Source organism: Acartia tonsa, chromosome 1, assembly GCF_053477335.1.
Source record: "Acartia tonsa isolate MP-2025a chromosome 1, ASM5347733v1, whole genome shotgun sequence".
NCBI classification, from domain to species: Eukaryota; Metazoa; Arthropoda; class Copepoda; order Calanoida; family Acartiidae; genus Acartia; species Acartia tonsa.
The window spans coordinates 36,391,098-36,415,180 of NC_137260.1; the positions used below are offsets into that span (position 1 = coordinate 36,391,098).

General features: G+C 34.3%; 1 protein-coding gene across 1 annotated transcript in view; it reads right to left on the reverse strand.

The window, feature by feature from the left end:
* The window catches only part of LOC145318360 (ATP-sensitive inward rectifier potassium channel 1-like), a 54,052-nt gene that overhangs the window by 16,111 nt on the left and 13,858 nt on the right, over window positions 1–24,083 (reverse strand). The window contains exons 3-6 of the mRNA XM_080159660.1: window positions 18,493–18,564; window positions 18,186–18,234; window positions 17,249–17,335; window positions 3,480–3,538 (exon numbers count right to left, since the gene is read on the reverse strand). Of these exons, the coding sequence (XP_080015786.1) occupies window positions 3,480–3,538; window positions 17,249–17,335; window positions 18,186–18,234; window positions 18,493–18,564 (267 nt within the window). The remainder of the gene's footprint in view (window positions 1–3,479; window positions 3,539–17,248; window positions 17,336–18,185; window positions 18,235–18,492; window positions 18,565–24,083) is intronic.

A 24,083-nucleotide genomic window follows, 5' to 3' on the forward strand; every position in this document is an offset into this window, starting at 1 on the left:
CTAGCTCTCGTTTATGTGATCCAGGGATATAAAGAAAACGTTTTTATAAAACGTCTACTCTTCTTATAATATTCAAAGGGCCCCATATGTCTTACTTCAAATAAACTCTTTTAGCACCAACTTAAGCTATGTTAAATCATTAAAATGAGATAATTCGCTTTAGAATCTATTATAATTCTAACATCCCCACTGATGATAGGTCAAATCAAAGATATTTATGTCCCTTTGGGAACAATAAATGTTTCTTTTCTTACAGCAGAATTCTAATATTTGCTAAGACTAGATTTTATTTTGCAGATAAAATAACTTTTTAAGGGATACAGGGATAGTAATTAAAAATAATTTTCTATCATTGCCAAGCACAATTAGGTCCTTCAGCAAAGAAGATGAAATTAAAAGGTTTAGATAAAAGTCATGCTTAAAACTTTTATTTTGCATATTAAAGATCAGGGATAAGGGATGGGAAACGTAGGAAAATATTATTTCAGGCCTATTTCAAGCCTAGGCCTAATAAACCAGTTTTGGGATGGCGCAGTAGTTCGTTATAAATGCTAATGAAAAAGCTGTGTGTGTGTGTGTAGATAAAGTATAGAATCAAATTCAGGTATCTAGTTTAAAGTAGAAAACATAACTTTTTATAAACCTATATATTAATGGCTTTTGTTAAAATGAAGTTTTTTCTCTCCCAAAATTTTTTTATCTTTACTTTAGTAATTTGAACTGTCAGAAAGCTATCATTGGGTTTCCCTCAGACAGATTTTAGTTTGTATTATTTGCATTTTTATTAATGAGTAAAAATTTTATTTGAAAATGTCATTGCTAATTAAAATTCAAAATAAATAAATTAATATGCACTTGGGTAACATTCTATCAAGTTCTTTGGATACTATTATGTAATGATGATAGATTTGTACTGTGTTGTATTGTACAAATATTAGGGTTAAGGTGTTGTATCAATTCTGTATTAAATTTTTAAAATTCAAAATACAACATCTAATTTATGAACTACCAAATGAAAATTCGTAGATACCTTCTTTCCAAAAAATAATCCCTTTATTTATGATTTTTCTATATGGCCCTTTTTTAATGTTTAACTCTAAGCAGATTTAATAATTAAGCTAATGTGATCTAACACCATTTATATTTATTTTTTAGTAGCAGACAAATCATTATTTTTTCTAGAATTGTCTGCTTCTAAAATTTCCGCCAATTGGTGATTGGTTGATACAAAACAGGCCGATTCTTATTGGTTTAGAGCGATAGCTACTTGGGAGCGTCCGCCAGTTTGATAGGAATTTGTAAAAGTTGCAATATCCTTGTAGAATCTAGGCCGGGACCTAATTAATGGCCAGGTTTCCTATCCCTTATCCCTGCTTAAAGATTCGTGGTTTTTAGTAGCGAAGCTACTCTATAATTTGAAATGTCCGTCTGTCCGTATGTCCGTATGTCCGTAAGTCCGTATGTCCGTATGTCCGTCTTAGTTTGGGGGAAACGTGATTTTCTCGGCTCCTATAAATGATAAAAAGCTGAAATTTTTTGACAACATTCCCATTATTAAAGAGCACAATAAACTATAAAACATCAATGGTAGTAGGACCGCTTTTTAGCAGGTTTTAGGCTATTTTTGTATTTTTCACATTTTTCTCCATATCTTTGGTGTTTATGGTCCGATTTCCAAAATTTTTTCAGTTATAGTATCAAAATAAAATTTCCTGTCGTTTTAAGAAAACAACTATGACGGTCAGACTGCCTTTAAGCAGGTTTTAGGCTATTTTTGTATTTTTTACATTTTTCTCCGTAACTTTGGTATTTACGGCCCAATTTCTAAAGTTTTTTAGTTATAGATATCAAAATTAAATTTCCTGTCGTTTCAAGAAAACATCAATGGCGGTCACACTGCCTTTTTGCAGGTTTTTGGCTATTTTTATATTTTTCACATTTTTCCTCATATCTTTGGTGTTTATGGTCCGTTTTTTTTATTTTTGTAGTTAAAAATATCAAAATTAAATTTCCCGTTATTTTGAGCATCCAGTATGTAATTTACTTTGACCGTTTGTCTGTTAGTCAAATTAAAAACAAATGTTGAAAAGGTTTCGTGATTTTTTCCTAATATACATGCTTTTGACAACTAATATCTAAATTCTTATTTAATTGTTTGTGCTTCGCTACTTATGGATGTTGTCATCCTTGTTTAATGATGAATAAATCTTTCATTAATCTCCTACAAATTCTATGTAATCTGTTTACTGTGGTGTAAATAATCTTTTGTGTATGTATCTATCCCTGTATCTCTGGGTGTATATATTTGATGAAAAGATAATATAATAATATTAAAAGAATTATAAAAAGATTATCTTTTTAGTAAATATTACAATATTAAAGGGTATATAAAAATATAGTCAATAATCAAAATTATATCAAAACTTACATTGTAAATAAAAGTTGTTATAGGTTGTTATATAGATGTATAATTTGTAAATGCTGCTTAGGATCTCAAAAATGGTTATTAACAGGTTAATACAAAACTTTAAACAAAAATAGGTAATTATGGAGAGATTAAATCTGCCTTTTTAATTAAAAAAAATGGGACGGTTAATGACAGACTGACCGACACAGAGGATTTGAAGCGTAGCTACTGTAAAAAAATCAGAACCTTACGAGATAAGACAATTTGATGAACATCCCTAACAATGAAAATAAAAATTTTATCCTCTGTAAATTAAAATCAGCAATTGAAAAGTTTGGAACCAATTGTTCACATTACTTAAATGTTTTAAACCAACTAATAAGATTAAAACAAGGTTAAAAGACTTTGGAACAGTCCTTCAGTCCAGTATCCTATCCCTCCTTGTAATAATTAAAATTGGGGGAGGGTTGTTTTATCTTTCATTGTCCTTTCCTATGAATCCCAATATGTTTTACCTGAATACTGACACTGCACCATGGAAAGTATGAATATGTTTCACACACACATGCATGCACAATTTTTTAGAATTTGTTTTCTTTGCAAAATGAAATTTTACGACGAATTTCTTGTGTACTTTTCCTTCCTGGATGAGTACGTAACAAGAAGGATTTTGTCCGGTGAAAGCGCAGCAAAGTAATCCGTGTTAAGAAAAGTTAAATAACATAAATTTTTCTTGATTTTGTATTTCACTTTGGGTATTATTTTCAGCAAAGTTTTGGTTTTATAAGAAGGAGCGCTATGCTAACAAAGAAAAATTGATAGGTTTATTCTTGGGTGTATTGTCTGATTTCTACATTTATACGAAATAAAAAATAACGAAACCGTTTAATTATTACTAATATATGAATACATACACGATGTAATAATAGCATTGAAGGGTTTGAATCACAAGAACTTCATTTGTGCATGGCAATACATTTTTATATAGATTCATAAATTGTGCCTTTGGCAGCTGGTAAATAATCAAAGAAAAGACATATTGAGTAGCTACGCTTACAAAAATGTAAATTACCTAGAAAGATATATCTCCATTTCAAATCTACACAGGTTGTGAAAATATCATCAAGAAATCTAAAAAAAAACACTTGATAATTTTAATTATATTATCATATTTCATTTGAGCAGTACTTTGTAGACCACAGTTCAGAACATGCGACACCGCATTTAAAAATTGGTAAAAATATGGCATGGCTGAGTCATTAGATTTTAAACGGCTGCTACTAATTGGTTTACTAGCGCCTGCTAGGTTGGCTGCAGATTGACCAAAATTTATTAATTCAAATAGGGCTAAACTCATTTTAGTCGACAAATCTTTATTTATAGTGGCAGTACATAAAACATTTTGCCATCAACTTACTCGCGAGGCACATATACCTTTTTTATTTGACTAATTACATTTTTTCATGTATCTTATAACTCTGGTTATAAATCTATTTATCCTATCCTGAAATTTTGTTTAAATCTAAAACAAACTATCTAAAATGTAAATGTCTCTATCTAAAATGTTAAAATGATGCTAAATTACTTTACATATATGTAAATGTAAATTCTTTGATTTGTAAATTCTTTGTATTCAAAGTTCAACTAAATGTATCTAATTGTTGGGACACAATGATACAAATTGGACAAAAAGAAAAAAAATGACAGTTTTAAAAATGGAGATTATATTTTTTAACCAGATATATCAAATAGGTGAAGCGATTGATCAATTTAAGAAAAGAAACAATTAAATGCTCTGGGGAGCTTATTTTTAAATGATACATATGATGACTGTGCTGATACTAGTTTTGCTGACACACTTTGCTTAATCAAAATAAAAAAAAGTGTACATGATATTTATTTATCTATTGGTATATTAAAGTAATATATATAGAGTGATAAATATCTGTGTAACCCTTTCCCTTTTTCAAGGGCCTTGTACCCTCTTTGGGTTGGGTCTTTGGTATCAGCTGAATCTTTCAAAAATGTAAATACAGCCGGGTGCTGGCAAAAGAACATAAAGCAAATTGTAAACTAATGTGAACTCAAGGATGCCCAAGCTTTTTACTTTGAATGAAGGGTTCCATACGTTCAAGGGGGTAATCTAACATATTTTTAAAAAACTTTTGGGGTTTAAAATAAGAGGTTACAAAGTCTAAAGGGGTAAACACCCCTTTACATTTTTACTTGGACATCTATGTATGAGCTATAATGATTTCTGCATTTTTATCTAGTTAAATTCGTTTTGCATTGTCTAAATACTTTTCATTTGTTAACAAATATTTTGAAAAATATCTATCGATCTCATAAAGCTGACATAAAATAACCCAATTACTTAAAATAAGGACATAGTTAATTTGCCATCACCTCGAGGAGAGCCTAACCCTTTATGGAAAAAAAATTGAAAACAATGTAAATTCAGGCAAAAAATAAATCTGGGAACATCTGCAATATATTAGTTTAATATTTGTTGTTAGATGTCACTAAAAACTTGATAATTATGATTTGCAAGAAAGTATTCACATCATTAGGAAATATGTCTTGTTAATCACAAATAACTAGGTTTAAAAATGCAGTAGTGTAAATCGGAAAAGATTATTATGAACATAATTTTATAGTCAGAAGTCTAGTTGTGAGAAATTGTTAGGGCCAGTTTTAAAAACTTAACATAAGTTTAGACAGAAATGACAATTTTTCATGAAAATTGTCTCTTTCTTTTTCCCAAAGCAAAAGAAAGCATTAAACAGCTGGATATAGAAAGCAAAATTGGGTATAGTCCTTTCCATGACATCGCTCCATATGGGGCGATGATTTTCTATAGCTCCTTCAAGGAGCTATAGCATAGCCTCTTATCATATGGAGCGATGTGATAGCCCCTTTTAAGGAGCGTTCATATCGCCTCTTATGATAAGAGGCTATGCTATAGCTCCTTCATGGCCTCTTAATAGCTCCTTTGAAGGGGCGTTCATATCGCCTCTTATGATAAGAGGCTATGCTATAGCCCCATGATGGCTCCTTTATAGCCTCTCCATCGCCCCTCCGTAGTCCCTTACCTTAATTTATATAACAACCCACTTGATGGCCCCTACATCGCTCCTCCATCGCCCCTTCTCCAAATTTATATTACATTGTACTTTGATGGCCCCTACATCGCTCCTACATCGCCCCTTCATCGCTCCTACATCGCTCCTTCATCGCTCCTTCTCCAAATTTATATTAAATTGTACTGTGATGGCCCCTACATCGCTCCTACATCGCTCCTTCTCCAAATTAATATTAAATTGTACTGTGATGGCCCCTACATCGCTCCTACATCGCTCCTTCATCGCTCCTACATCGCCCCTTCATCGCTCCTTCTCCAAATTTATATTAAATTGCAACTTGATGGCCCCTACATCGCTGCTACATCGCTCCTTCATCGCTCCTACATCGCCCCTCCATCGCTCCTACATCGCTCCTTCTCCAAATTTATATTAAATTGTACTGTGATGGCCCCTACATCGCTCCTACATCGCTCCTTCATCGCTCCTACATCGCCCCTTCATCGCTCCTTCTCCAAATTTATATTAAATTGTACTGTGATGGCCCCTACATCGCTCCTACATCGCTCCTTCTCCAAATTAATATTAAATTGTACTGTGATGGCCCCTACATCGCTCCTACATCGCTCCTTCATCGCTCCTACATCTCCCCTTCATCGCTCCTTCTCCAAATTTATATTAAATTGCAACTTGATGGCCCCTACATCGCTGCTACATCGCTCCTTCATCGCTCCTACATCGCCCCTCCATCGCTCCTACATCGCTCCTTCTCCAAATTTATATTAAATTGTACTGTGATGGCCCCTACATCGCTCCTACATCGCTCCTTCATCGCTCCTACATCGCCCCTTCATCGCTCCTTCTCCAAATTTATATTACATTGTACTTTGATGGCCCCTACATCGCCCCTCCATCGCTCCTACATCGCCCCTCCATCGCTCCTTCATCGCTCCTTCTCCAAATTTATATTACATTGTACTTTGATGGTCCCTACATCGCCCCTCCATCGCTCCTACATCGCCCCTCCATCGCTCCTACATCGCTCCTTCATCGCTCCTTTTCCAAATTTATATTAAATTGTACTGTGATGGCCCCTACATCGCTCCTACATCGCTCCTTCATCGCTCCTACATCGCCCCTTCATCGCTCCTTCTCCAAATTTATATTACATTGCAACTTGATGGCCCCTACATCGCTCCTACATCGCTCCTCCATCGCTCCTTCATCGCTCCTACATCGCCCCTTCATCGCTCCTTCTCCAAATTTATATTACATTGCAACTTGATGGCCCCTACAGCGCTCCTCCATCGCCCCTTAATAGCCCCTTACCTTAATTTATATAACAAAGCTCCTATATGGCCTCTCTATCGCCCCTTAATAGCCACTTAATTTAATTATATAACATTGCCCCTACATAGCCTCTCCATCGCCCCTTAATAGCCCCTTACCTAAATTTATATAACAAAGCTCCTATATAGCCTCTCCATCGCCCCTTAATAGCCCCTTACCTTAATTATGTAACATAGCCCCTACATAGCCTCTCAATCGCCCCTTAATAGCCTCTTACCTTAATTTATATAACATAGCCCCTATATAGCCTCTCCATCGCCCCTTAATAGCCCCTTACCCTAATCTATATAACATAGCTCCTGCAAAGCCTCTCCATCGCCCCTTAATAGCCCCTTACCTTAATCTATATAACAAAGCTCCTACATAGCCTCTCCATCGCCCCATAATAGCCTCTTACCTTAATTATGTAACATAGCCCCTACATAGCCTCTCCATCGCCCCTTAATATCCCCTTACCTTAATTATATAACATAGCTCCTACATAGCCTCCCCATCGCCCCTTAATAGCCCCTTACCCGAATTTATATAACATAGCCCCTAAATAGCCTCTCCATCGCCCCTTAATAGCCCCTTACCTTAATTTATATAAAATAGCCCCTACATAGCCTCTCCATCGCCCCTTAATAGTCCTTTACCTTAATTTATATAAAATAGCCCCTATATAGCCTCTCCATCGCCCCTTAATAGCCAATTTATATAACATAGCCGCTACATAGCCTCTCCATCGCCCCTTAATAGCTCCTTACCTTAATTTATATAACATAGCCTCTCCATCGCCCCTTAATAGCCCTCCATCGCCACTTAAAAGCCCCTTACCTTAATTTATATAACATAGCCTCTACATAGCCTCTCCATCGCCCCTTAATAGCCCCTTATATCCTCCTTCAAAACAGTTATACACCTTCCCAGGATCTATTGGAAGCTACCCTATAAAGGAGAACCATATCGGTTCTGCAGTTAGCGATCTTCTTTGATACATACAGACAATGATCCAGTTACTTTTTATAAGGATTAAAAATAAAATGGCCTAAAGCCATCTCATTACCCATAGGAAGCTTCACTGCAAAGGAGAACCATGTCGGTTTAGTGGTTAGCAAGGTACAGACAGACATACATACAGACAAAGATCCTGTTACTTTATTATAAGGATTAAAATAAAATAGTTATTAACCTCCCCAGGACCTATGAGAAGCTACCCTATTAAGGAGAACGATCTCAGGACCTATAGGAATCTTCACTGTAAAGGAGAACCATATTGGTTCAGCGGTTAGCAAGATCCTTCGGTACAGACAGACATTCATACATACAGACAAAGACTCTGTTAATTTATTTTAAGAAATACAGATAAAATTGTTATAAACCTTTCCAGGCCTAAAACCATCTCAGGACCTAATTTCTGCCGTTGACAACTCGAGTTAAGTTACTATATTATTTTTACAATGTTTAACTTATCTGTTATTATTTGCTGACGAAAAGTTTGGGCAAAAAAAAAGATTTATTCTTCAATGAAATATCTCTCCAGTATAATTTTGGCAAGTGCTAATTTATTAAGAATAAAGTTTGCCACAAATTTACCAAAAAATCTCATTGTCATTTCGCCAGGGAGGATTGGGATAGTTCCCAAAGTGTTATAAGTTGGCTTATCCAAGAGTGCTGTCTAGTCTCCAAAGTTTTATAATACCGTTTTCTTATTCGTTAGATTAACAACCTTGGGGACTTTTTATTGTTTTGTGATTGTTTAGTTCATTAAGTTGAGTGTCTAAATGTTTCAACCACTAATTCTAAACTAAAGAAGGGGTAATTTTGTGAATCATCAATGGGAATAATTAATATATAAACATACATATATATACAGTGTTTTTTTTATGAGAACATTTTTGAAAGCAATTTTACCCTACTTATAGTTATCAGAATTTAATGATTAATGGCTTATTGTCTTCGTTTTTTATGACCATTAACAGAAAAGCAAAAAAATATTTCAGTTTTTATTTAAAAAGTTCAGTAAATTCAAAATTTCAAAACATGGGTGTCAACATCTAAAATAGTTATTTCTCGCATCGTATTATAAACGGCTTTCCGCGGATATAGAAAGTACAATTATGAGATTAAAACTAGTTTTTTTAGCCCCGAGGTGCCGAAGGCACCGGCTAAAAAAACTGGGTTTAATCTTATGATTGTACATATCTATATTCGTAGAAAGCTGGATATAATACGATGCTAGACATAGTTTTTTCATATGGATGAGAACCGGTTCCTATCCACCGGATTCAAATGAATACGCGAAATGGTTTTAGCGCATTTTTCTTATGCTCAAATCTTCTACCCTTTCCAAGAATGGAGGGAGTACATTGGGGGGCCAGTATTCCCTCCCTGGTTGAGATATGGCCTTCAAATTTCAAAATTTTCTAGTACATGTCACAAATAGTATCTATATAAATTTTTAGCTCTATATCTCAACTTTGAAGCGTTTTGCAGCCATTCTTGCAAAGGTAGATTATAAGAAAAATGCACTAAAACCATTTTTAGATGTTGACACCTAAGTTTTAAATTTTTTAATTTACTGTACTTTTTGAATAAAAACTGAAATATTTTTTGCTTTTCTATTAAAGGTTATAAAAAAAGAAGAGAATAAGCCATTAATCATTAAATTCTGATAACTATAAGTAAGGTAAAATTGCTTTCAAAAAAGTTCTCATAAAAAAACACACTGTATATATGTATATATATCATTTTATCGACAATCGTCTTATCCCTGTAGATCTCTGATTATCAGAGCATTTTTGAAATATTTGCTGCTTATTTTTTGGCTGCCTTTGGCAAAATAATTTTTTTTCATAAAAAATGTATACAAAATTATCGTATTAATTTGGTAAATATATCATTGCACTTGAATTATTTTTAAGTCACTAACGGCTAATCCCATAGATGACCCTAGGAGTACTTTAATGAATAGATGTGGTGGAGAGGGGGGGGGGGGAGGGGGAAGGTTAAGAATTTAAGGGAAGTGATACCTTCCGGGGGCTGAAAGTGTTGGTCCCCTCCCCAAAATGAAAACTTTTCCTGCGAGTAAAATAAGCTTCAATGTAAAGGAGAAGCATATCGGTTCAGTTGATACTGATAAACATCCTGTTACTTTAATGTAAATATTAGTTTAAGGATAGTCTGTATAATCTCAGGGAGAAAGGAAACATTAGGCAATTTTTACAATAGTCTCCAAAGTTTTATAATGAAGTTTTCTTATTCGTTGGCTCAAAACTTTGGGGACTTTTGTCATATTTTGGTTGTAGTGTTGCAATTTTGTGTATCGTTATTAGGGATGGATAAAAATTTATCGGCCATTGTCTTATTCCTTTAGATCCTTGGTATAATCAACTGAATAACAGTTCCAACAACAAAAATTAAGATATTGCTTCGCTTTTTATGGACAAATATCCTGTTATTTTATTATAAGGAAAAAAAATAAACTATCTTAAAATCATCTCAGGACTCAGCGGTTAGCAAGATCCTACGGTATAGACAGACAGACATACATCATATCGGTTTAGCAGCAAACGAGATCCTTTGCTACAGACAAAAAAAACTTTGTATATCGACTAGCGGCTACGCCCCCAGCATCTATTGGCTCTGTATTCAAAGGGGAATGAATAAAAGCCTAAAACCTTCCCAGGACTTAAAATAGAATAGCCTAAAACCATCCCTCGACTTAAAATAAAATAGCCTAAAGCCATTACAAGACAAATATTAAGCTTACCTGAAATAGAAAGCCCAATCTGTTTAGTAGTTATTGAGATCTTAAGTTTCAGAACAGAAAGCCTTACTAACGTGGACAAATGCAGGATATTTCGGACAAATGTCGGAGTGGACATTATATAAGTAAAACGCAGAAGTGTCTATAATATCTTAAAAATTTGGTTTCAACAACATTTGTTTAGTTATCTCTACACAGGTTAGGTTAGGTTAAGATATAAATATACAAATAAGCCCCCTGCAGGGGTTAGGCATATAAAAAAACATATTTGACAGTTGTAAACAATGTGAGAAAAAAATATGTTTTAGTTTAATAAAATGTTCTATCTGTTTCAAACCTTTGCCTTTCGATAGAACTTACCTACTTTGGAAAACTGTCAGACTGATTTTAAAATTTCAGTCTGTGAGAAAAGATATTAAAGATTTTTTTTTGTTTTGAAAGATTTTTATCTTATAAATAAAATAAAAGACACTCCTGCGTTTTACATAAGCAATGTCCACTCCGACGATTGTCCCATTCCTAGGTTTGTCCACTCCAACGTTTGTTTATGTTTTACTACTTTATATAATAGGATAATATGTATTCTTCTTTTATATTTCTCTTTTCTTATTCACTTGCAGCTGCGCTCTTTTTAATGTAAGGAGGCAGAAAAATAGCCTAAACCAATTAGGGGCTTAAATCTGAAAATGAAAAAGCAAAAAACCATCCCATGACCTATGTGAAGCTTCCCTTAAATGGAGAATTTAGTCAGTTTATGAAATTTTTAAGCTTCAGACCAAAAAAAATACTTTTTTTGTTAAAAGAGAAACTTTTCTACAATTAGGGTTAGTCCTTTCGTCATTGCTCTTCTCATTAAGTTAAGCATGTGGTTTTCTCTGCTATTGTTAAAGATAGACTGTTGAGATTTTTAGTGAATATTCCCATGACATATGTATATCCAGTCTATAAATTATTTTGTCTGTCTCTCAATTATGCTTCAAAAGACTTAGGTTTCGTGATAATCTTTGAGTAATAGCATATTCTCTTAAAGTCTGCTCTATAACTTACTTTGTCTGTTTGTCCATTATATGATCCTTATTCAATATTCTATTTAACTAAAAAATTTCATTCTCTTAGTTTATTTTTTTTCTTTATTTCATTATGTTATTATATTATTTATATTTATTTTATTAATTCATTATATTTTCATTATAATTTTCCTTTTTAAATGCGAAACTTTTCTATAGTAAGGTTTGGTTTGTCCGTACGTCCAAACGGTTAGACGACATTTTCTTTAATTTAGACATGTTATAAATATCCTATCGATTTCAAACTTTGCAGAATGATTTCTATAACAGTTGGGTACAATACTATATTCATTACTAGAAAGTATGTACGTCCATTTTTTTGTATAATATCATTGTCCCATTCATCTGGGTTTTGGAGTAATGTTTCTTAGGACAACAAGGTTTAGTATTATAATCAAATACTAAAAATAAAATTATGCCCCTAGCCTCTAGGGGCTTTGCCCCAAGAGGTGATAAAAATTTTTTTTGGCGAAATTCGTAATAGGACCAAGAAAATCTTCAGCAAAAAAAAAAATGGGGGGGGGGTTTGTTTTTGGGGGGGTTGGGGGTATCCCACCCCCCAAGAAAATAGCCTAAAACCACCACAGGACCAGTAGGTATATTCCCTGAATAGTAGAATATAATCGGTTCAGTGGTTACCGAGATCTTAAGGGACTGACAGACGGACAGACAGACGGACAGACAGACAGACGGATGGACAGACATTCTACTTTGTATTATAGATTTACGCTAATTTTAACAAAATTTATGTTTGACCTCCTGATTTTAGAGCTATGCTTTTGTGAATGTTGTTATCCTTGTTATCTTGCTTTTTTTTCCTTTTTCATAACCTATTATATAAAGTAGTAATCTTTTTTTGTCTGTAGAAAAGCTAACCGCTGAACCTATATGGTTCGCCTTTACAGTGAAGCTTCTTTTAAGTTCATAGAGGGTTTATAATTATTTCGAGGGAGGGTATCTCCACCCTCCCAGAAAATTCACCCCAAGAAAAATATTACCCCATCCCCTCAAAAAATCTTTTTAACTTTTTAAAAGCAAAGCTTTTCTATATTAAGGATCAGTCCGTACGTCCGTAACGGTTAGCTATTTTCGTTAATTTAGGCATGTGATTCCTGTAGTAGAAAGGTACGATTTAGAAAGTCTATAATCATTATCAGAATATCCGTACGTCCATTTTAAGCATACTAATTATTAACTTACAACAAATTTTTATGTATCAAAATTATCCGATTAATCTGATTTCTGGGATACTGATTCCTAGGACAACAAAATAGAATGTTATAAGCGAATCATATCTATAATCAAGTCCAAAAAATGTGAGTACGTCCTTAAGCATTTTCCTGCATGTAAGCAATTTCTCAATAAATTTACTTACAATTTTGTTTCGAATTTTAAATTTATGTTCTGACTATTCAGTTCTGACACTCTACATTATTAATGTTCATTAAACTTTTTTCTACCGTTTCAGAGCTTTGCTTTTATAAATGTTGTCATCCTTGTCATCCTTTTAAAACTTAAATTTAAAACTGTAGAGGGTCACATTCCTTCCTTACCTTAATGCCCTACCTTCTATAATGAAGGGGCAATGCAATTACAGAGGCTGTACAGGAGCCATAAAGGGCCTATGTTATATAAATTAAGGTAAGGGGCGATGAAGAGGCTATGAAGGGGCTATGTTATATAAATTAAGGTAAGAGGCTATTAAGGGGCGATGGAGAGGCTATGTAGGGGATATGTTATATAATTAAGGTAAGGGGCTATTAAGGGGCGATGGAGATGCTTTGTAGGGCCTATGTTATATAAATTAAGGTAAGAGGCTATTAAGGGGCGATGGAGAGGCTATGTAGGGGCTATGTTATATAAATTAGGGTAAGGGGCTATTAAGGGGCGATGGAGAGGCTATGTAGGGGCTATGTTATATATATTAAGGTAAGGATTATATAAATTAAGGTAAGAGGCTATTAAGGGGCGATGGAGAGGCTATGTAGGGGCTATGCTATATAAATTAAGGTAAGGGGCTATTAAGGGGCGATGGAGAGGCTATGTAGGGCTATGTTATATAAATTAAGGTAAGGGGCTATTAAGGGGCGATGGAGAGGCTATGTAGAGGCTATGTTATATAAATTAAGGTAAGGGGCTATTAAGGGGCGATGGAGGGGCTATGTAGGGGCTAAGTTATATAAATTAAGGTAAGGAGCTATTAAGGGGCGATGGAGAGGCTATGTAGGGGCTATGTTATATAAATTAAGGTAAGGGGCGATGGAGAGGCTATGTAGGGGCTATGCTATATAAATTAAGGTAAGGGGCTATTAAGGGGCGATGGAGAGGCTATGTAGGGCTATGTTATATAAATTAAGGTAAGGGGCTATTAAGGGGCGATGGAGAGGCTATGTAGGGGCTATGTTATATAAATTAAGGTAAGGGGCTATTAAGGGGCGATGGAGAGGCTATGTAGGGGCTATGTTATATAAATTAAGGTAAGGAGCTATTAAGGGGCGATGGAGAGGCTATGTAGGGGCTATGTTATATAAATTAAGGTAAGGGGCGATGGAGAGGCTATGTAGGGGCTATGTTATATAAATTAAGGTAATGGGCTTTTAAGGGGCGATGGAGAGGCTATGTAGGGGCTATGCTAGATAAATTAAGGTAAGGGGCTATTAAGGGGCGATGGAGTGGCTATGTAGGGCTATGTTATATAAATTAAGGTAAGGGGCTATTAAGGGGCGATGGAGAGGCTATGTAGGGGCTATGCTATATAAATTAAGGTAAGGGGCTATTAAGGGGCGATGGAGAGGCTATGTAGGGCTATGTTATATAAATTAAGGTAAGGGGCTATTAAGGGGCGATGGAGAGGCTATGTAGAGGCTATGTTATATAAATTAAGGTAAGGGGCTATTAAGGGGCGATGGAGAGGCTAAGTAGGGGCTATGTTATATAAATTAAGGTAAGGAGCTATTAAGGGGCGATGGAGAGGCTACGTAGGGGCTATGTTATATAAATTAAGGTAAGGGGCGATGGAGAGGCTATGTAGGGGCTATGTTATATAAATTAAGGTAATGGGCTTTTAAGGGGCGATGGAGAGGCTATGTAGGGGCAATGTTATATAAATTAAGGTAAGGGACTATTAAGGGGAGATGGAGAGGCTATGTAGGAGCTTTGTTATATAAATAAAGGTAAGGGGCTATTAGGGGCGATGGAGAGGCTATGTAGGGGCTTTTTTATATAAATTAAGGTAAGGGGCTATTAAGGGGCGATGGAGAGGCTATGTAGGGGCTATGTTATATAAATTAAGGTAAGGAGCTATTAAGGGGCGATGGAGAGGCTATGTAGGGGCTATGTTATATAAATTAAGGTAAGGGGCGATGGAGAGGCTATGTAGGGGCTATGTTATATAAATTAAGGTAATGGGCTTTTAAGGGGCGATGGAGAGGCTATGTAGGGGCTATGCTATATAAATTAAGGTAAGGGGCTATTAAGGGGCGATGGAGAGGCTATGTAGGGCTATGTTATATAAATTAAGGTAAGGGGCTATTAAGGGGCGATGGAGAGGCTATGTAGGGGCTATGCTATATAAATTAAGGTAAGGGGCTATTAAGGGGCGATGGAGAGGCTATGTAGGGCTATGTTATATAAATTAAGGTAAGGGGCTATTAAGGGGCGATGGAGAGGCTATGTTATATAAATTAAGGTAAGGGGCTATTAAGGGGCGATGGAGAGGCTAAGTAGGGGCTATGTTATATAAATTAAGGTAAGGAGCTATTAAGGGGCGATGGAGAGGCTATGTAGGGGCTATGTTATATAAATTAAGGTAAGGGGCGATGGAGAGGCTATGTAGGGGCTATGTTATATAAATTAAGGTAATGGGCTTTTAAGGGGCGATGGAGAGGCTATGTAGGGGCTATGTTATATAAATTAAGGTAAGGGACTATTAAGGGGAGATGGAGAGGCTATGTAGGAGCTTTGTTATATAAATAAAGGTAAGGGGCTATTAGGGGCGATGGAGAGGCTATGTAGGGGCTTTTTTATATAAATTAAGGTAAGGGGCTATTAAGGGGCGATGGAGAGGCTATGTAGGGGCTATGTTATATAAATTAAGGTAAGGAGCTATTAAGGGGCGATGGAGAGGCTATGTAGGGGCTTTTTTTATATAAATTAAGGTAAGGGGCTATTAAGGGGCGATGGGGCGATGGAGGAGCGATGGAGGAGAGATGTAGGGGCCATCAAAGTACAATGTAATATAAATTTGTGGAAGGAGCGATGAAGGGGCGATGTAGGAGCGATGGAGGAGCGATGTAGCAGCGATGTAGGGGCCATCAAGTTGCAATGTTATATAAATTTGGAGAAGGAGCGATGAAGGGGCGATGTAGGAGCGATGTAGGAGCGATGTAGGAGCGATGTAGGGGTCATCAAGTTGCAATGTAATATAAATTTGGAGAAGGAGCGATGAAGGGGCGATGGAGGAGCGATGTAGGAGCGATGTAGGGGCCATCAAGTTGCAATGTAATATAAATTTGGAGAAGGAGCAATGAAGGGGCGATGTAGGAGCGATGAAGGAGCGATGTAGGAGCGATGTAGGGGCCATCACAGTACAATTTAATATAAATTTGGAGAAGGAGCGATGAAGGGGCGATGTAGGAGCGATGAAGGAGCGATGTAGCAGCAATGTAGGGGCCATCAAGTTGCAATGTAATATAAATTTGTAGAAGGAGCAATGAAGGGGCGATGTAGGAGCGATGTAGGGGCGATGTAGGAGCGATGTAGGGGCCATCACAGTACAATTTAATATAAATTTGGAGAAGGAGCGATGAAGGAGCGATGTAGGAGCGATGAAGGAGCGATGTAGGAGCGATGTAGGGGCCATCACAGTACAATGTAATATAAATTTGAAGAAGGAGCGATGAAGGGGCAATGTAGGAGCGATGGAGGGGCGATGTAGGAGCGATGGAGGGGCGATGTAGGGGCCATCAAAGTACAATGTAATATAAATTTGGAGAAGGAGCGATGGAGGAGCGATGAAGGGGCGATGTAGGAGCGATGTAGGGGCCATCAAGGGACTAAGATATATAAAATCGTGAAGGGGCCATGAAGAGGCGATATTTTATTAAATAGCCCCTTGGGATAAGAGGACATATCATCTCCTCTTTAGAAGGGGCGATAAAGGAGCGATAAAGGATCATTTAATCGCCTCTTAGGGCAAGGGGCTATTAAATCGCTCCTTTCAAGGAGTCATAACATCGCCTCTTGTTATATGGGGCTATTAAATCGCCCCTTTCAAGGAGCCATTACATCGCCCCTTGTCATAAGAGGCGATCAATTAAAATCATCGCCCCATATGGAGCGATGTCATGGAAAGGACTATACCCGCAAAATTTAATGAAATTCTTTTTCGTCTGAAGAATTTTAGGTTCTTGCAATTAAGAAGCATTTAGTAATCTGTTTATACATCTATACTGTAAATCTATTATTGGTATAAAAGGAATTTGTCTGCAGATAGGAAAATGTAAAGTTTAATGCCCTGGCCAACAAAAACTGAATTTAATTTTTTTTTGTAGAAATATCTTTAAAACATACCTTGTAAGCTTTGCATAATCTTTACCTGGATTTTTTCTCAGCCAGTCCATAGTGTAGAATCCTTAGGGAGCCATCCTTCTCAATTAAACGTCTCTCATTTCCCTTTCTCTTCCTTAACACGATGATAATTATATGTATTAGAGTGGTGAAGTAAGGGTATAGAGGTGGACCAATCCAGGATTTTTAATTCAAGTAACAAATCAGGCCAAAACTCTAACTGCAAAATTTAACTTTTGACTTATATATTATGGACAGTCAGTTGAAAACTATGTTTAGATTTTTATTTCCGTGTCAAAATTATAAAAAAAATTGGGAATTGCCATACTTTTATTGTAATTTTAAAATAGCCCTATGTTGATATAAATGGCAGTTCAACCTATTTTCATTAATACGTAAAATTGTGGAGATATCAAAGAACGATAAACAAGTAGATAGTACCAGCGAATTATTTTTAAACTTGTAATTGTTCTCTGTATCATTCTTGTTCATTATAATTAAACATTCAAATAAAAGCTATTTACTGTCAATTTCTCTGACTTTTAATTTGTTTTATTTCAAGATATTTTTCAACAGTTCATAATTTAGAAGTAAATTTCAGGACTCGACAGCCGGCTGTAAGACTTCGTCACCTCGGGGCTAAAAAAAATAGTTTTAATCTCATAATTGTACATTCTATATCCGCGGAAAGCCGTTTATAATACGATGCGAGAAATAACTATTCTCGTATTCATTCGAATCCGGTGGATAGGAACCGGTTCTCATCCATACGAAAAAACTATGTCTAGCATCGTATTATATCCAGCTTTCTACGAATATAAAAATGTACAATCATAAAATTAAAACCAGTTTTTTTAACCTTGCCTTCGGCACCTCGGGGCTAAAAAAACTGGTTTTAATCTTATAATTGTACATTCTATATCCGCGGAAAGCTGTTTATAATACGATGCGAGAAATTTTGTTACCTTAGATCAGCAACAGCATCTATTGAACCAAGCGAAACTGATCTTGACTCTATAAAGAAAGACTATTTAGGGAAATTTACAAAAAGTTGTTTTTATAATTGGAACTATGAGAAATTTTTCATGCCCTTTTCCTATCATATTATATGTAATACTGTTTGTCCGTTAACGTCTCTCTAACCAATTAAACGATTAAGTTTTTCCTTTTACATCTATGCTATGGATGCAGCTGCTCATGAACTGTTATATTTGTCCTTCCGTAAATATAATTAAAATTAAAACGTCATATTTAATGATTTGTTTACAGTACCTGTTGTAACTGGCTTTATTTTTCCTCGGTTTAGTTTTAATATTCTTGTAATTGTTTCTTTACTTAGCAAACCTAAAATATAAGATTTATTTTTTTTGGGTGGGGGGTTAGGGAAAACCCATATTTTTGGTGTGAAATGTAAAAATTACAGGATTAGGTAACAAGGGCTAATCATGGCGCGAAGCGAAAAATTTTATGAAGCGGAATTCAATGGTTTAGGTGGGATTGTGTAATACTGCCCCCCAAATTACATTTTTTTGGAGAGAGGGTAAATATCTGATTTATATTCAAAATATTTTATTTGATGTCCCTGACTTCTAGAGGTAAATCTATGTTTTGATGTAAAGAAATGAGCAGAAATAGTAAACAATATTGTAAAATCTTTCTCTTTAAAACTGAACTTCTCTAATAAAAAAAAATATTTAGCTTCTTTTCAGGACAAGGAAGAAATAAAATGAAAATTGAGACATATAAAGAGTAATAAGAACACAATTTAATCTATAAAAGAGACACCTACAAGTAATATTCCATATACATTGACACAAATATTCTTTCAAAGTGTATTTTTAATCAGGAATGCAGGGATATAAAAGTATATTTTTTCACCAAGAAATTTTTTTTTATATTATCATATTTTTAAAAAATAATTTCTATTAATATTTGCAGTTATTATATGAATAAGGGGCTGTAGAAATGTTTTTCCTTACAAGAATAGCGTTATACGATAGATCTCTTACCATAAAGGTACCACAAGCAAAGAAACTAAATAATCTCTTTGTTTCTGATTTGTAAGTATTCTTATAGTGTAGATGACATTGTCTAGACATTTCTTCCCCCTCCTTACTTGGACTATTTTCTCTCGCCATTTCTTCCCCTAGAAAATAGTTTTGCTTATTTTGCACAAGCATAAACATGCTTGCAACTATTTTTATGCAATATCCGATTTCACTAACATGGATTTTAAAATCCCCCCCTACCCCTACTCTTTTAGACATTAGCTTGTTAACATGGCCAGCCCATCTTACATCTTACTCAAATTTTCAGTATTGAAAAAAAAAATTCTAAGAGGATAATACCGGAGGTTTTAATAAATATTACTAAACTAGAGATAAAAAATGATGTTTTGTTTCTGAGACTAAAATATAGAATAAGAAAGTAAACACTTAGTTAATTAGATACTCCATACCACAAAAAATACAAAATACTTGTTTTTCCTCTTAAATTCTTTATTTAAAAAAAACAGTATTAGTCAATATCAATCATTATGGGTTTCTTCTATAAAACGCATTTTCCAAAATAAATTTTAAAAATGGTAATTTTTGACACAATAATGACATAAAAATTTTTATTATGGACAAAATTTTACTAAAAAAATTATTACAACAATCAACATTCCAATGTTTGTATAGCAGATTAATTTTATATTTCTATTCTAAAATATCTATACATCATAATGACGTAAATAGGTATCATCCAACACATAAAGATTAAATCCCCATATATTATATTTTCATATATAGAAATAATATGGATACATTTGACACGAGTAGACACATAACCATAGATATCAGGAATAAGGTATAACCAACAAGCAAAATAAATCTAAAATAATATTTGGGGGGCAAATGGAGAGGTCGTCAATTTTACGATGTGTTGCCCCCCAACGACAGCTGAAAAACACGTGTAGGTTTCGTGATTTTCTTCCGAATTAATTTCGTTATTGGTATGAGCTGCATAGATATATATAGAATTATGAATATTGTTATTTATCCTAAGAATAAATGACTAATGTTATTACTATTACTCCCAGACAAACCAATTATAGAGAAGCTATGCTTTTATAACAAACACAAAATTAGGTAGATAATCTAAACTAAATCAGAATTAAAATTCTAAATTAGCTGTATGTTTTTATGTCCATTAATTTCTTTAATTTGCTTTGAACTTTGGTATATTGCTTGGCCCAAAGCAGGTTTTAGTCTATGTAGCAGCAGAGTGGCCAAACCCTTTATAATTCAGGCCCTAGGGAAACACATTTCCCTCCCAAATTTATTTTTGCTTTACATATAAAATAATTTTAATAACATTTCTTGGAATAAGTTTATAAGTTTTATCTCTCCTGTTGATAATTCTGCACATATTTTTTTTGCAGTACTAGGAATAACCATTTACCTGTAAATTAAACTATAGTTATCAATGGACATAGACAGAAGATATAAATTTTCAAACATGACATTCTCCGCTGAATTCTTTCTCAACTGGCAGCCAGCAAAAGTTTCTCTCTTATTGAATAAAATTTTCCTAATAAATCTGTCGATACTCAATGTTTATTGAAAAATTTGTGACGTGCCGTGTCACGGTGTCACATTATAGCTTCACAATTGAAATTTATTTCCTTTTATTTATAAATTTCTTCAGAGATGATTTTATTTTCAGAGAAAAATATTAAACACACTTTTTAGTAGCAAAGATACTATATAAATAGGGTATGTCATTGTCCATACGTTCGTCAATCACTCCGTCAAACTGGTAAATACAAATATGATGACATTATCTTCCCTTAACATATTGTTTTGAATTAAATCAGTCAACAAAGATAAATGTCACAATTAGCACAGAAAAAATATTAAATTTGGGATAATTTTAAAGTATATAAAATAGCTAGGGCTAGGAATAAAAAATCATTTGCACAGAGTTAATTTTATTGTATTTTTTTCTTGCAAAAATTCAATTCCCAACTACTTATCCCTATTACAGCATATGCATCAGACTGTAAAACTATAAATGTTACTCCAATAGATCTATATAGGAAAATATTGAAAAGAGCACATTTTAACGGCAGATAGGATCATCAAATCCAAATGCAATAATCCGTATGACAAAAAAGCATCATATCCAAAATAAACATTGAGATCCACCTTACAATTTTCTACTAACCTTTTGAACCAATTCGAGCGGGATGAGAGCTTTATGTTGGTGTACTACAGATAGCAATTGTAAAATTAGGAGGGTGGGTATATTCCCATAGTTAAACAACCCCCGTTACATAATCAACATACTCAAAAGTCAATCAAGTGTTCTTTTTTGAAAACCCCTTAAATTTAAGGGATATTTGACATTTTTTAGCTTGACACCCCCTTGGCTGTTTTAGGAGGTGTAGATGGGTGGATACATACGAATGTGTACAGACACCCCCGCCCCCCCCCCCCCAACTTATATTAGGTTCTTAATTTTGAAACTTTGAAGGTTGGTAAAAGTTGGTATATAACTTCTTAAGAAATGGATCATGTTAGTTTTTGTAACTGAATCGATTACTCTAATTTTTACCTCTATTGTTCTGATACTGAATGTAATTTGGATTGTGATACACCTGATGATATCAATTCAATTGTCTCAGACACATCATATCATATGTGAAAGTGTTCAAATATATTTTACCATGATTATGTACATATGTATATGTGCAAGGGAGTGTAAGCCATGGTTGTAGGGAGTGGGAGGGGGTGTTTAACTCCCCTATAATCTATATTCTTAAAGGGGTATTGTTAACAAGATATTAAAAAATCACCGAGCCAATTATTTGATATTTTCTAGAAATCTTACTATGGTTTTGCGAAGTTCTAAGCTATTATGTTGGTATATGGGTCAAATTGTACCTAGAATAAAATTTACGTTGACCCTGCCAGCTCCCTCCCCCAAATTACACTTGTCTAAATGTGATTTCACAAATGTCAAATAATAGACATACTATATCTAGATTACGCTTCTGAGTAATCGAGTATGAAAGTCATGAATTTATAATATGAAAAGCGGAAGTGAAGTCACTCCAATATTAACAGGTGGAATAAGTCATCCCTAACTACTAGGGAGTGAGAGGACATTGGATTGTAAATGACACTGGTACCCAAAGTTTTATAACCACGTTATCTTATATGTTGGCTAAACCTTTGGGTACGGATGTCGTCAACCTGATTTATATAAAATCTATCTTTAATTAATTTCATAATAAAAATGACTAAGAAATTAGATAAAATATAAAATGATTATAGGGGTAGGTAGGTTGACGTTTGAAAAAAGTAGATTAACAAAGGAGAAAAGGGAAATGATAAGAAATTTATTAATACAAAAAGTGTTTTTCTTATGAAGCTATGTATGATCATAACTAAGAAAATAATGCCAATGAATATGCAAATAATATTTATAGAAATTTTTTTGTGGGAGGGGGGGGGGTAGGTTTTACCCACAATATATCACCCCAAAACACCCCTGCAACCTGCCATGAAATAACATCGTTTTTTTGGAAATGCAATTAAGCATTATTGCAAAAACACCATAAAAATTGTCGTCCAGCCAAATTAAGTTTTATTTGGTCTTTCAGGCGTGAAAAAAATCCGTCAAGCTATGTGTCTTGTTTTATTTTTATATGCAAGGATTATTTTACATTAAGATTATAAAAATATACAATTCTTTCTCTAAATTGCCAAACACATGTTCAAGAGTTTAAAAAAAGGTAGAACAATCAGTCGAGCCGTTAATGAGATTTGACTGGACACACGTGTCACATACATTCAAACATCCAGCTACTTTAGTATATTTGAAAATTTTAGTAAACAAAGTTAAAGCTTATTTTCAAAAAAAAGTTTACTTTATGAAATGTTCTAATTTCAAACCATTTTAGTACAATCTGTAGTTATAAGCTTTATAATTGTTATATAATTGCAAAGATCATTTATTAAATCTAGTAACTAGATTGATGACTGTACGAAAATAATTAAAGTTTATTTTTCATGATTTTATAATTTATAGCAAATCTGCTATAAAAGTCAACCGTATCGGTATTGACACCATTATTAGATCCTTGATATTCTAGAGTATTATTGGCCCTAATATGCAGCTTATAATGCATTGCAGACGTTTAATAGCTAGCAGCGTTAGTTAGCAGTTCACAGATATGTATATGGAGATTGTGATCGAATTTACATTTTATCATGAACTGCACCAGACCCAATATTGAAATTTGGTGACAAACTTTGCTTGTAAAAATTTAAATTTTCTTAAAATTGTTATAATTCTATGCCTTTTAAGCTAAGCAAAGACACATTTTAATGGCAAAAACTGATTTTATGGTTGATTTACTTCCTTTTTCTAACAAAAAGAATAAATACAAAAACCAAAGTCAAGTACTTTAGAAACCCTATATAAACATATTTTTTTTAGATGTTTCAGAGATAATATAAGTGAGCCATGTTGACTACCATTCCCTTCCCCGTTGAAGAGGAGTTACTTTTCTTTAAAGGCTTTATATTATTTGGGGTTGTGATATAAGTGCCAACCTATACAGACTAAAAACTCTCCTGAGAATGAGATTTATACCTGTAAAATATGGGGAAGCCATCAAGCCATTCCTACATCCCTGATTAAAGCTACAACAGTACTACACAGTATACAGGTGGTCAAGTTAAAAGCATAATTATAGGGATAAGACAATGAACAATAAATGAATTTTGTCGGACAAGGAAAAAAAATTTCGCCTTAGGTAGATTGAAAATGTTATTGAAGATTATTTTGTATATTATTTTATTTTACTACTC